Source organism: Sander lucioperca, chromosome 5, assembly GCF_008315115.2.
Source record: "Sander lucioperca isolate FBNREF2018 chromosome 5, SLUC_FBN_1.2, whole genome shotgun sequence".
Lineage (NCBI taxonomy): Eukaryota > Metazoa > Chordata > Actinopteri > Perciformes > Percidae > Sander > Sander lucioperca.
In genome coordinates, this window is record NC_050177.1 from 3,036,697 (window position 1) to 3,050,467 (window position 13,771).

Consider the following 13,771-nt stretch of genomic DNA (forward strand, 5'->3'; position numbering starts at 1 on the left):
GTTGTTAAAAGTATTGAAAAAATTGTCATAGTGATCGGAAAAAACTGTAAATCAGCCTTGTATTTCATTGTCTCACCGGTACGTACATAACCACGCACCCACCAACTCAGCCCCTTGCTATGTAAGTCGCTAGCGTGAATTTTAATAAGTGCACTGTCCAATGGCATATAGTATGTCAAGTGCTGTGTGAGCCCAGCAGAAAGTCTCATTTTGACTAAATTAATAATGCCCAAATGCTAATGTAATTTCTGCTGGATGATATGAAAGATGAAAAGTGCTGGCCTTCGTTTTCAATTAACACAAAAGGATGTGCTAAAGTTACAAATTCACTCTACTCTGCCAATCTTAAAACACTTCTGCATATGCCAACAGTATAGCTGTGAGGCAGCAGGTACCCCTAGCTGCAAAGCAAGCTTCATCTCAAGAACTTCAGATTCATGGTGCGAGGAATAGACACCCAGTGTGCCTGTGTCTTTGGAGACAAGCTCACGCCAGTGTGGCCTGGGCACAATGAATCATACTGCCTGCTGTCTTTCCATGACAACCGTTGCTCATTCTCTATCACAACGCAGTGAGAAATAACCCATTCTTTCTAAAGTTGAAAATGTTTGCCAAATACTACTAATGCCTGGTCATTAGTTGGCATGAAGACATCAGAATTTGGAGCATTTGCTCAGCTGATTCAGAGAAAAAGAAGTAGACAGGCTACTTTGTACTGATAAATTGCTTTCAGACTTTTCCAACCCAGTGGGAGTGAAATCGAACAAATAGCAGCATCAGTCTGCCAGTGGATAAATAATAAATAATAAGACTGCACAATATTCACACATGAGGATGAACTTGTGGCTCAAAATGGTATTGCCAAGCCAGTCATTCACATTGCTGGTTTTTATTTTTATCCATCATTTTTCTCATTTGGCATCTGCCACACCCTTACCCACCTAGCCATGTCCATTTACATCAATCTGAGTGCTCCAGTGACAGGTTCTCCACTGACTCCATTTCATGCTTTGTGGATGTCCTGTAATCATACTGACATTGGTGCAACTCTTTTGTAAACAACATCTGTGCTTTCAATTTATCTGATGTCATTCTGCAGCTACTGGTAACACTCCGCTGGTGCTAATGTTTTAACAATAGCAGGAGGGAAATCGTATGGTGTGCTTCCATTGGATCTTTAGTACTTCATGTCAACATCTGCAGCATTTCGACCATCTACAGTCTCTATGTGTTCGTGCCAAATACACAGTTTGCCAAATATTTCATTTTTTTCTTTCATCCGTTATACAAGCTCAAATATGTCACACATGGCATCTTTGCATCTCTTTGTTAGTTAAGTGGAGAAACACTGCTCTCCAAACTACTTTTGCAGCTGTTATCATTGCAGTTAAGAAAAAATAAGAGACAAGGGAAACTTGTTTATCTAATGTAAAGTGTTTTTACTTCGACATCGTCGATGTCGGGTGAAAATCTTGTATGCCAAAAAACGTTGCTTTTCAGGAAAAGAAAAAAGGTAATTTGAAAACATTATATTGAGCTTTTACCTTCGACAAGGAGATGAAATCGCCTTGTCACTATTCAAATATTTGTATAACCCACAGACAGACATAAAGGGTGACCAATAGCATTGATAAAACAAAATGACAAAATATGGAAATACAAGGTTTCTTCCCGACAGCGACGTTATTATTTGTGTGATCTTGGGTTTAATTGGACTGGGTTAAATAGTGTCAGTAAAAGAGGCTGTTAAAGGTTAACAGCTGCCATTCCTGAGTGTTTCTGCATAAACCTCAGCAGATTCTGTAGCTCCTAAAGCCTCTATGGTACTGCATCAGCTAGTTGTGTATTTGCACTTGGCTAGCTGTTGTTTTAAAGCTGCGTGGCATTGCAGTTGTGCCAGGTAATAAGCTGAAGAGGAGCAGAAATTAAATAGAGAGACACACACCCAAACACACACACACACACAAACGGTAAAACAAATGCACCCACCTTCCCAAGAGTCCTGTCTCACAGACATGCTGGATAAGACCCTGCTCATTATTCCCCTGAGTGAAATGAGCCTCCAGTCATAACCCAGATCATAAATATATACTGTATTTAGATACACTTGATATACAAACACGCCTTGCGAAATGTAAAGTACACACAAGAGAATACATGATATGGCAACACTTGGCTATTACACATACAACCAGTGATTGTTATCTGAGACAGCTGTCATCACCCTGCCTTTCTCATCCACAATCACAGTGCAGTGCATTTTGGGACACAGACTTACAGTAGATGCTCTCTCTTTTTTCCTCCGTCTTTTATTTTCTCTAAACATAACTTTTATTTTGTTGAATTTTTTTTTAAATACAATAGACTGACCACTGGTCCTTGTATAGGTTATATTGATGTTCCATGGTGAAGTATTTGAACCTTGCTTTACACTTCATTTTACTGCCACATTGATCCATTTCATAGGGTGACATTGGTGCATTGGTATTTAAAAATCCATTGACTGAAATGTTTTATCAACCGTCATTACCACGTTGCTCATATCGGTGTAACGATGTGATTATGTGATAATTACATGACCTTGCTTCTGTGAGAGCAACATCAGAAGCTTTATTCTAAGATGACCTTTGTCTCTCAGCCAATAAGGCAAAGGGTGGTCTGCCAGGAAATGCTGTCAGAAACCATAAAGAAGAACTGTAAGATTACAGCTTTCTAATTATCATCTCGTTATCCCATGTTGCCTTTCACTCTTTGTCATCAGCCCTCGCAGGTTCTTTGTACTAGGAAGTTGGAAAACAATGGCAGCGCTCCCTCATGTGCTTCTCTGTCTATGGCTTTTACGTTCACAGGCCCAGAGAGACTCTGCTAAAGGCTTCCTTTTATTTACAAGAATTGTGATTTCAACAGCAATTATCATAATTGTTGACTGTCCCATTGAATTATATCTTTATGGTTTTAACTATTGACACGAAATGTATAAACTGCAGACTAAATATGCGTTACCTGAAATTACTTCACATGATAATGTTTTTACTATTACAATTTACAGGCCAGTAGAGTTCAGCCTCAGATTAATGAGATTGAACACATCAGTCCACTTACACATTATGATAGGTGGGTGTGGGCTATAATTACATTATGTGGCATCCGGGAAACCAGTTTCTTGTCTCCAGGTCTTCCGTGAGCGAGGCTTTCTAATTATGTAAGATCGCACCTCCGCTTCCTTCGGTACTGCACACTACAGGGCTTGCGGATGAGATAGATTAAAGTGTGGAACTAGCAATTCCATTTGCCATGCAGTCAGACAGGCAGACAGATTGGCTGTGGTATAGTTCGCAGTCATGCTGCTCCAAGTGAATAAAACAGCTATTAGACAAGCATGACGCACAGCATTTTCATCTGCTGACATACACAAGTGCATGGGCGTTTAGGCACACACAGGTACATGCACACACATTCACACCCTCAAAACTAAACAGGCAAATATCTGACTCTAAAAAGGCTGCGATAGCTGTCTAGTGTCTCTGCTAATTAACGTCAAAGCAACCATCAAATAAATGAGAAATGTTGTTTATCGAATGTTAAAAATACCAAATTAGTTTTTGATGTGCAACATTTATTTACATAGATAAAAAAAAGAAAAGAAAATTGCAATAGGAAACAAGCCCTTCTAATGATGTCTTTGAAATGAAAGGGACAAGCTGTTTGCATCTCTGAGAAGATTTCAAAATCTGTGATTTTTAACTACGTAGGATGTGTGTTTTGTGGTTGTGTGCGCATGTACAGTATATCCCTCTTGGATAAAAGTGAAGACTGACCTTTTAGGTAAAAATAAAATGGACAATGTAAAGTTATATAACCTTGAAAATACCCACATGTCACCTCTGAAAGAGAAAAAAACAACTTTTATTTTAATCACCGTCCTCAGTCGCTTTAGCCTCCCTCAGTGAAAAGAGGGCAACATGTACAACCCCATTAAACTAAAAGGCAGATGAATGGAAGTGGTGAGAGAGGACAGCCCTTTACTTTTTCAAATTGCAACGTCCATGATCTTCACGTTTACTGTTCTCTATGTCTCATATAAATTGAGGTCTCTATTTGAATTGCAGCCTTTGGTTGAGCTGTATACTTTCAGTTTAAATCAGACACAGGTTTTCCAAGTATTAACCGTAAGATTTATGTTTGATACATGAACCAATTAATTAAGTCTGGTATATTAAAGCAAAAAGTCAGAAAGGCAGGTGTTGTTAGTTGGGGTAAAGTTATGAGTCAATTCCCCACATGAGAGTTGCTTTGTTATTTTGTGTTTTTAAAAGGCATCCAAGTGCACGGTCTGGCCCATGGGCTTCTTCATTGATGCTTTAAGCCCTTTACAAACCTGCATTAGTACACAGCTCTGTATCTGTGTGTTGGCATGTTTTCAGGAAAAACAAATCTGATCCCTCCTGAACACATGATAGGGTGGACTAATCAGCCAGCTACAACAAAACAAGCAGACCTCTGATGAAGTTGCTAAAGTAGAAGTCGATGCCAGGATATGTGGAAAGGAGCATTTGCAATGAATAATCCAAAGGCCCGATATGCAGCTTGCTAAAAAAAAGAGCACTTGAGGTGATCAGTCTTCAAATTACTTCCAGGTTCAAATTCATTTGTGTACCACTTGTCCAATGAGCTCTGCATCCCAGTTAGATTACAGACCTAATATACCTCAACATGAATTATACAGTGTCACTCAAAATTAAATTATCAAACATTGTAATTATTTAAAGTGCTCATATTATGCTTTGGAACTTTTTCCCTTTACTTTATTGTCTTATATATCTAATAAGTCCACCCCAAAGGGACTTACCATCTCCAACAGAAAACACAGTTCACAAACTGCTCCAAACAGCTCTATTGTAGTCCAGCCTTTACTTCCGTGACAAACGCGCGTCATTTTGCGTCATTTTGCGTCATTTTGTAACATATGTTATAATGCTCGCCTAGATGCTAGCGTGGCACGCCCTCATACTCTGCTTCTGACTGGCTTGTAGTCCTGACCTAGGTACTGCACATGTGCGACTCCCAACAAAGATGGAACAGAAGTGAGATGTCTCACTCTGTAGCTAAAACAGAGAGCTCAACACACAGGGTGAAAAGAGGAGCTGCAGCAATGTGCAGTACAACAAAAATATGGTGTTTTTTGAAAATTAAACCATGTAAACCTATTCTGGTAAAACATCTAAATACAAGTAGGAACCTGAAAATGAGAATAATATGAGGTCTTTAAGTCCTTAATGGGAAAGGCTTTTAAACAGACTCTCTAGTCTTGTCACATGCTTGTTCACATTTTTGCATATTCTCACATCCTACAAGGTGGATTAATGTATCATCAAAGAAGATACTGACAGGGCGGGATCTGAGAATGCCATCAAGAGATCTTAAAAATCTTTGACAAGACTCTTGGAGCATCCTGGGCTTACATGTATTTTGAGCCTTGGAAACAGAGTTTTACATGTACCATCTATGAACAATGATTTGGAGGGCGATATATTTCCCTGAGGGTAGGGTAGTTGATGTAATTTAAAGAAAAAGATGATTGCCCATATGATTATAAAGTTAAATAGATAAAATTTAAGAATATCATATAAAACAAAAGACAACAACAACAAAGAGGATAATGTCTTGACTAAAACATATGCTCATTCTATTCGTGGCAAAAATCCTCAGTGTATACTTTCAGTAGATAGATGAGTGATTTATTTTACCAGTGGAAGCCAGAAACAAGTACTGTATGAATAGAAACAGGTCAAACATCCATATGTCTGTCCCTGTAATACTTTCACAGTTTCTGTCTGAAATGTGCGATAAAAAAGCAAAAGTTTAATTCCCTCAGCTTCCCTCAGACATGCTGAGGAAATAAGCATTTTTTTATTTCAGTCATACAATTCATCACATTTGGTTCTATGAAAAGTAGTATATGTTGCATCAGTGTGTTCATTCCTCACTGTGAATTGATTCTAGTGTCTCATTTACCTGAGGCGAGAGGAGCAGTCACACGTGGAAAAATAACCACTGAGAACACATATATTGACTTCCAATTCAAATGAACGCCATGTTAATGCTTTTCAGTATCCATATCCTTTTAAAAGTAATTTATTTGATCAAAGACCAAGTCCCTCTGAACTATTTCCCCCACTCTCCGTATCAGATAATGGCTTTCCCCCCAATCAAAGTTGGAAAGCACATTACAATTACCTTGTACAGTAGGTGAAGCGCTAGTTCATTTGATCTGCATTTAGCACTCGGTGTGATGGAATGAGAAATGCAGCCATCTAGTTAATAGAGAAGCCAGCAGATTTTTCAAAATGATAATGAGTTTTTTACCCTTGGCTGCCACTTTCCAGGGACACTCCTAACATCTTTGTCACAAAAAGCATCGCTCCCACAGCGAGGCAATGCAAGCCTGTTTTGTTGGGACCTCCCTCTTGTGTACAACAATAGGGCTATGTTCACAGAGCAGGACCCCTGACACAGCTTAAGATGCCTTGATTCTGACTTACATTGAGCAGCAATTCTTCACTTCTATCCCAAATCTCACACCTCACAAACCTCCCTGTCTCTTGTGATTTGTCCACTCAGAAGGAATAAGCAATGAGAAGGATAGGCAACTGCAGTAAGTGAAGTTATAAAGTTGTAAACGCGTTGCCACTTTGGTGTAAATCACATGTTCAGATGGATCATTTCCAGCTCTAAATGCAGGACTCAAAGTGACAGACATGTCAATGGCAGTGTTTGTATGTGTACAGTATGAGTGTGTATGTGCATCTACAAGAACAGGTGCATAGTTGTGTTTCTAACAAAGGCGAAAGAAATGCTTGCTCCAATTGCTCAAAACAATAAGGGCTCTCAATATTTTATACAGGACTGTTTTTTTGTGAATGAAAACGTAGGCCGAGTTTGTGCATAATGTTTTGATGCTGTTTTTCTTTATGTTAAATTGTGTTATGATTAAAATCAGCCAGGGGTTTACATGTTTACATAAGGATGTGAGAGATGCTAAAAAGCCCGATAAGAGCATTTCCCTGTGCTGTGTGCTGTTACCTCAGAGGAATTCTCATTTCATACCACTTCACTCAGCCTGTCGTCCACAGTCCACAACCCGCTACGCCTTAGCGTACCTCTGTGCTACTCATTGATTGGTTTTGAATGTAATGAATGAGAGAAACAAAAGATAAAAACATAGGGACCCACAGAAGAAACATGACATGTCAACACAGCAATTATGAAATACATTTTAAGAACAAAAGGAGGAGCGAGGTGGAGAGTTACAGTATAGAAACATTGTATGGTCCTCAGAGGGATATACATCATAGGAAACACTGTGCTATTTATAACAGCATACACAAAACCTTTATTAGAATATTTCTTCCACTCATTCATTTATTATAATGCAAACTCACCTGACTAAAGAGCAATTTGTTTGTCATAGTGCTGGGCGGTATGACCAAAAATTTGTATCACTGTATTTTTTAAGATTCTGGCGGTTTCATGGTATATCACGGTATTTTCTTTCTTTTGCTTGACTGGGTCTTTATATACGTTTATAATGGCTGTTGTAGAAACGTTGGCAACTGAATGTAGCTCCGCAGTCAGCCTCCTTCGGTGTTTGAATAATGTTAGTAGGTTGGCGGACGTATTTCAGTGAGGCAAGACATCTTAAAGGTCCAATATGTAATACTGACAGCTAGTGTTTAAAATAGTTACTGCAGTACAAATTCAAAATACTGGAGAGAGTCGTCTCACCCGCCCCCTCCTTCCCAGACTCGAATTTCACGTTGGTTGCCAGGCTGAGACCGCAGCATCCAACAATGTTAGACAGCGGAGTAGCTAACGTTAGATGCTGGCTATATTGACAGTCATAAAAGCCCATGCTCATGCGGAGCTCTGTACCCAACTGACAGGCACACTTTTTCAGCTTAGCATTACAGTAGGAACCGCTAAAAACCCGACAACCTCGGCGTCCTCTCCACATGCCAGGATAGGAACTACTAAAAATACCACTACCTTGCCGTCCCATTCCACCCGACTGAACACACTTCACTGGCTTAGAATTGCGGCAACAATTGCTAAACACACTGCAAACTCACGGTCCTCTCTTCCCGATTCACAGCCTCCCTCTCTTGGCTTAAAATAACTCACCATTGTACACGTTGTAAACAGCTGTGGATCGCTTGCCTGGCCCCCCGATAACGTTAGCAGTTAGCAGGGTTAGCATGGCGTCGTTAGCCAGGACCAGTCGGGATCACTTTACTGGCTGTGTCTCAATTGTTTTTGCGAGTAACCAACTCGGGTACTCTAGCTATATAATTCAATGTGAGTACACAATAAACAATGTTTAAATTACATAAAATGCCCGTCCCTTGCAGCTGTGATAAATTAGCCCGAAGCTAATGCTTACCTGTTCAGGAATAAATTAGCCAACTCGGCATCCTTTTGGGCTCTAAGCTGTCTCCATCTTTCAACTACATCTCCAATATATCCGGGGTTTGTTACGTCTCTGGTCACGCAACTGTTAGAAACATGCCGTTTTTTGAATGTCATGTAGAATTTATCTCCGTTGATCCCGTTCGTTTGAGTGCTGCTTTCATGGCTGTACTAACGTTAAAGCTGTAGCGCGCTGAGTTTACATTTTTACAGGTATATCTGGCAACCTGGCCTGGCTGTCAAACTGGGCAGTTGATAACAACACACAGACCAAAACACAAACAGAAATTCCGTCACGGAACGGAAATTTCAAAAGGAGAAAATACTGGCATTAGCAATGATATCAGAAAAGATAGTATTACAACTTAGCATGTTTCCTTAATATCTGATGACATATTGGGGTCATTTTTGGATTTATTACAGTAAATATATTACATATTGGACCTTTAAATCCATTGTTTTAATCATTGCTCTGAACCCGTCTTTCTCCCGTCTTTTTCAACGATCTGTAGCGGGACTGTAGGTGGATTGTTATTTCGTTCATAATGTTGCTCCACTGCATGCTTGAAGTGACATGTCTTTAACGTTAGCACGGCCGACTAACGTTCGCACGGCTGAGTAACGTTAGCGCAACCAAGTAATGTTAGAGCGACGGGCAACAACAGTGGCTAAATTATGTCCGATTTTTTTAGAAACAAAAAACTTAGGAACAACAGATAGCTCCTCTCTTAAGCATACGTTGTTCTGGTGTATCTCCGGTCTTTCTTCATCCTCTAACTTTCTTCTCTGTTCTTGAATGTGCAGTAGCGACCGGAGCCTCTCCCAGTTTAACAGACAGTTATGCTACCTGGCTAGCTAGCAGCTATAATGTTACCCAACATGTCGTCTGGCTGTGTACATTTGTAAATGTAAAATTATTTGTGTTAGAAAATGTTTAAGTCACAAATTGTTGTGTGTTAGTTGTGGGTTATTAATTGTTGTGTTATAAAGTTACTACTATGATTGAGAAGGGTACGCAGTTAACAGGGCTCCCGTTCTCAATTCACTCGCAGATTACTTCGGCCGTTGCGCTCTCTGCGGCAATGCACTGGTATTACGGTATATGAAAAAATCATATCATACGTGAATTTAATACCGGTATATGGTATAAACCGGTATACCGCCCAGCACTAGTTTGTCATAACAGATATTCTCAGTTGTGGCTAATTGATTGATTTGTTTATTTCTGTGTCCTGCACCATGGTACCCAGCCCATATGGGCTTACAAGACACTGGACAGCAATAACAAAACATTCTTTTCCAAAACAAAAAAATTGTCTTTATGTTGGATACAGTGTTCTTTGTCTTAGTTGCCTTAGTTGCATTTTCTATATATCTTGCTAAGACACAAACCTCCTCAATAAAAAGCCAACTCCGCATATTACCTTCAGACAACCAAAACAAATCAAGCTTCTTCAACTGAAGCTTAAGTAGTGTACCTTTTTTTAATTTTGTCCAACAGAACATTGGTTGTTAAAATCTGCTCCACAATATGGCTATACGTCATTTGATCCATTATTAATATAAAGATATTATTTATAGCAGCTTTAGTCCATGGATGTAACACTGCTATGTTTGGGTGTAAGACATTGCAATGGACAAATTGCACATCAGAGAGGTCTAATATTTTAGTTATGATCTTGACAAGAAATCAAGATGTAACCATACATTCTAAACTTGCTTTTGTGTAGACATTAATCATCATCACAGGGTATTCCTCTGGATTTGAAGTGTTGATCCTCAGAGAGAAGTCCAACGATGAATATTTATGAAGCTGGATTTTATATTTGAATTTAAAACTCTAAAACTTGTAAAGCCTGTACGTGATCAGGAGGGTGTCCATTAAGTGCATTAAGAAATGAATGCCCTTTGTCCACAGATTTTCCGTCAGACAGACACAAGTATAACCTTGGATGAACTGTCACTGATACTCTCTGCTTCTTTGCAAAGCATTTTAATTGGTTGTAGATATTGGCATACTGTGACTCCCCGTGATGATAGCAGATGAGTGGATATGTCTCATCTTTGCAAGCTAGAGCTAGTTGTTGTTTATCCAACTGTGTGATCAGCAGGGAAAAGGTCACTTCAAACACGATCCAGCTCTGTATGCAGCTCTGCACGTCAGCTTGAAGTCACGAACGCTCAACCTGATTTTCTCTTTAATGAATAGTCTGCAGCACATTTACTTTCAACCAAATTGTACTTAATTGTATTTTTTGTGCCTTATTAATTTCCCACTTTTGTGAGTACATTACTTTTATGTCCCACCTCTTCTTTAGCTGTAAATGTAAGTAAGTGTAAATCTGTGCTAACCCAGTTTAATTACGTTAACCTCCTGAGGCCAACGATGTCGTATACGACAGCAAACTACACGTTTTATGTAATATTCAATATCTCCAGATCAATGCAATGTAGAGACTTACTTTTTTGTTTAGAAGCAGAGTCAATTTAAGTGAGGTCTTTCGTGCGATCGTAGGTCTTCCAGAAGCACTATAATCCAGCCTGGAACTACAGTGTCTTTGTACAACAAATCCATAATTATGGATCCATAAATCAAGTTACATAATGTTCGATATCTCTGCATCACTTTCAGCCACCTGGTTCTGATCTGATTCTTTAGCATGAAGGCTAACAGCTGGGCCTTTCCAAAGAGGGCTACAAGTGCACTGCGCAGTGATGTCTATGTGGATGTAGCCCAGCGCCTTTGCTGATGTACATCCTCATATCCTGTCAGATCTATAGTCTTCTATTATATCACTATTTCTATACTATTAAATATATTCTGTAGCACCCAAAATGTGTTACTTTGCTGCTACATATACTAAACGTGGAACAAACGAGCCGAAATAATGACATAACAGCGTGAATGTAATAAATAATGCATAGATTCTCATTTGCACATTTGGTTAGTATTATAAGGCGTGCACCCAGGGCGCATTAAGCATGGATACATTTTATGTGACACATGTGACAGGGAGATGGACATGAAGTCATGTCAGGAGAAAGGCAGCTCACTCAGCCAATATATATAATAACCCTTACCTGATACAAAAAGGGGCCTTGTATGTTGTGTGTGTGTGTGTGTGTGTGTGTGTGTGTGTGTGTGTGTGTGTGTGTGTGTGTGTTTGTAGGCAGTGCTGCAAGTCATTCAGGTAGCCCTGGGTGTGTAAATGAGTGTGATTTGGCCTCTTGCTGTCTCATAGTAGACAGGATATTGATAAAAGCGTATGGACTTTTCAGGGGAAAAAATCAAAATAGTTTTTATTTGTGTTAGTTACAGTGTTTTTTTGTTTCCCCTGATTGCCAAGATTTGGGAGAACAATTTTTATAAGCCAAATGTCTTGTTCAATATTGTTCTCTGTGTGATGTTAGTACATTTCAGTGACATTCAATTTCTGTTTAGTTTTTTCTTTTGTCTTTATAGTCATATAAACATTTATAAATTTATATGACATCCCTGCAGCATACATAGTTGCAGCAAACAAGTTTTCCTGAAAAAAAAAATGATGTATATATTTTGTGCATTACAAGGTTGAGGTTATACAAGCATTATTACACAAGGAAACAGACGACTGAAAGATTAGAAAGGCCCCAGAGGGTTAATTACAAAGCCTGCTTTCAGACATCTGCTGTTCATTAATTGTGTTTTCCTTTTTTACTCTTGAGCCTAAACCTATTGAGGTATGTTGTAGTTTGTATAAATGTTAGTTGTTCATGTAGCTGGGCTGAAACATAATTAAGTAGTTTATGTAAAATGTTTAAATTATTACATTTCAGTAATGGCCCGGCTCTTCAGTGATCTTGGAAATAGTACTTGTACTAATAGCCAAGATGAGTATTAATGCATAGAATTTTTGTGTCAAGCATCACATCTTCATGGAAAAATGTATGGTTAGACCATATGAGCCATATAAGTTAGACCATATAAACGTATAAGGTAGGCCATTTATTGACTACATATAAAAGCATTTACTGTATGTGATTCAGTTTCTTTCCTGTGTTGATAACAGGGAAATGATGAACATTTGACATCTGTGCTGTTAAATGTCACAGGATACATTTAGGATAAAAAAAAACGTCTCTCCTCCTCTGTCTGAATGTATTTTATTATTACTATTCAGAGAATGCATACAAATATACCCTTCCATAGTTATCATGTATGGAACGATTCAAATCCTTTTTAATATCTAGAGTCTTATTGTGATGGAATAACATTATTTTGCTGCATAAAAAATAAATGAAAAGGGTGTATTATCTACATCTAGTCCCTTTATAATTGGCTTAACTAAGCCAAATACAAGACAGGCATCAATCTTTCTGATAATTATACAACAATACAACAAATCCATTAATGCATACAGAATGTGAATGAATCATTTCTCAGTATAACATGTTGTCTCATCATTCTTTATTGCTTCTGTGGCAAACATTTTGTAGGATACTTACATGGTGTAGCATTTCTGTAAAGCTGCTGCAGTGACTGGACTTTCAAGTCTTTACACTGCCTCTATGAAAGCTAAACAACCGACAGATGTTTTTGATTACTTTTGCTGCAGGAAACAGTATGTTATGAATGTATATTTTTGCTGGGGTCTTTAAAATATCAGTATGTTATGAATTTATATTGTTGCAGTGTTCTAAAAGATTTTTTTTTTTTTTTTAAAGCTTTCAAGCTTTCACCATACAGCTCAGATATTTATGTTAAATAGCACTCAGCCTTTTAGAACAAAAGTAGATTTCACACACTAAAAGCTGCTCCTAAAGTGTATGGATTTATTAACAACAATGCCTGCCATAGTAGGCACTTCAGATTATTGGAGAGCAGTGTGCACAAAATGAAACAGCTTTCAGTGGATTGAACTTGTATTGTAGATCTAAAAGGAAAAAAAGCCTTTAAATACATGACCTGTCCTCAGTTTTTCCAGATCTAATGATCGTTGGCCACATGGGCCCCCTAGTTCTAATGAATGTGGAGAAAAAAAACAGCAGTTACCAGTGTGGATGATTTATTTGTTTATGATTTTACTCACCCTTACAACCCATCACTCCTTTTGATTCCCTTCTTCTCAGCTGCCATCCTTGATGACCCTATGGAATGCAGCAGAGGAGAGCGTTTGGCCATCACACTGGCCAAAGACAGCATCAACAGGAGCAGTAACCGTTCCACCACTGGCAAGCTGGAGGTGGACATATTTGAACTGCTGAGAGACAGTGAATATGAGATGGGGGAAACAAGTAAGTAACACAGGGAAGAAATGCCAAAGGA

General features: G+C 38.7%; 1 protein-coding gene across 3 annotated transcripts in view; it reads left to right on the top strand.

Moving 5' to 3' along the window:
- grik4 (glutamate receptor, ionotropic, kainate 4) overlaps window positions 1–13,771 on the top strand; it is a 315,022-nt gene that overhangs the window by 193,681 nt on the left and 107,570 nt on the right. For all 3 annotated transcript variants that reach the window (XM_031297041.2, XM_031297042.2, XM_036001715.1), the window contains one exon: window positions 13,576–13,740. In XM_031297041.2, coding sequence (XP_031152901.1) covers window positions 13,576–13,740 — 165 coding nt within the window. The remainder of the gene's footprint in view (window positions 1–13,575; window positions 13,741–13,771) is intronic.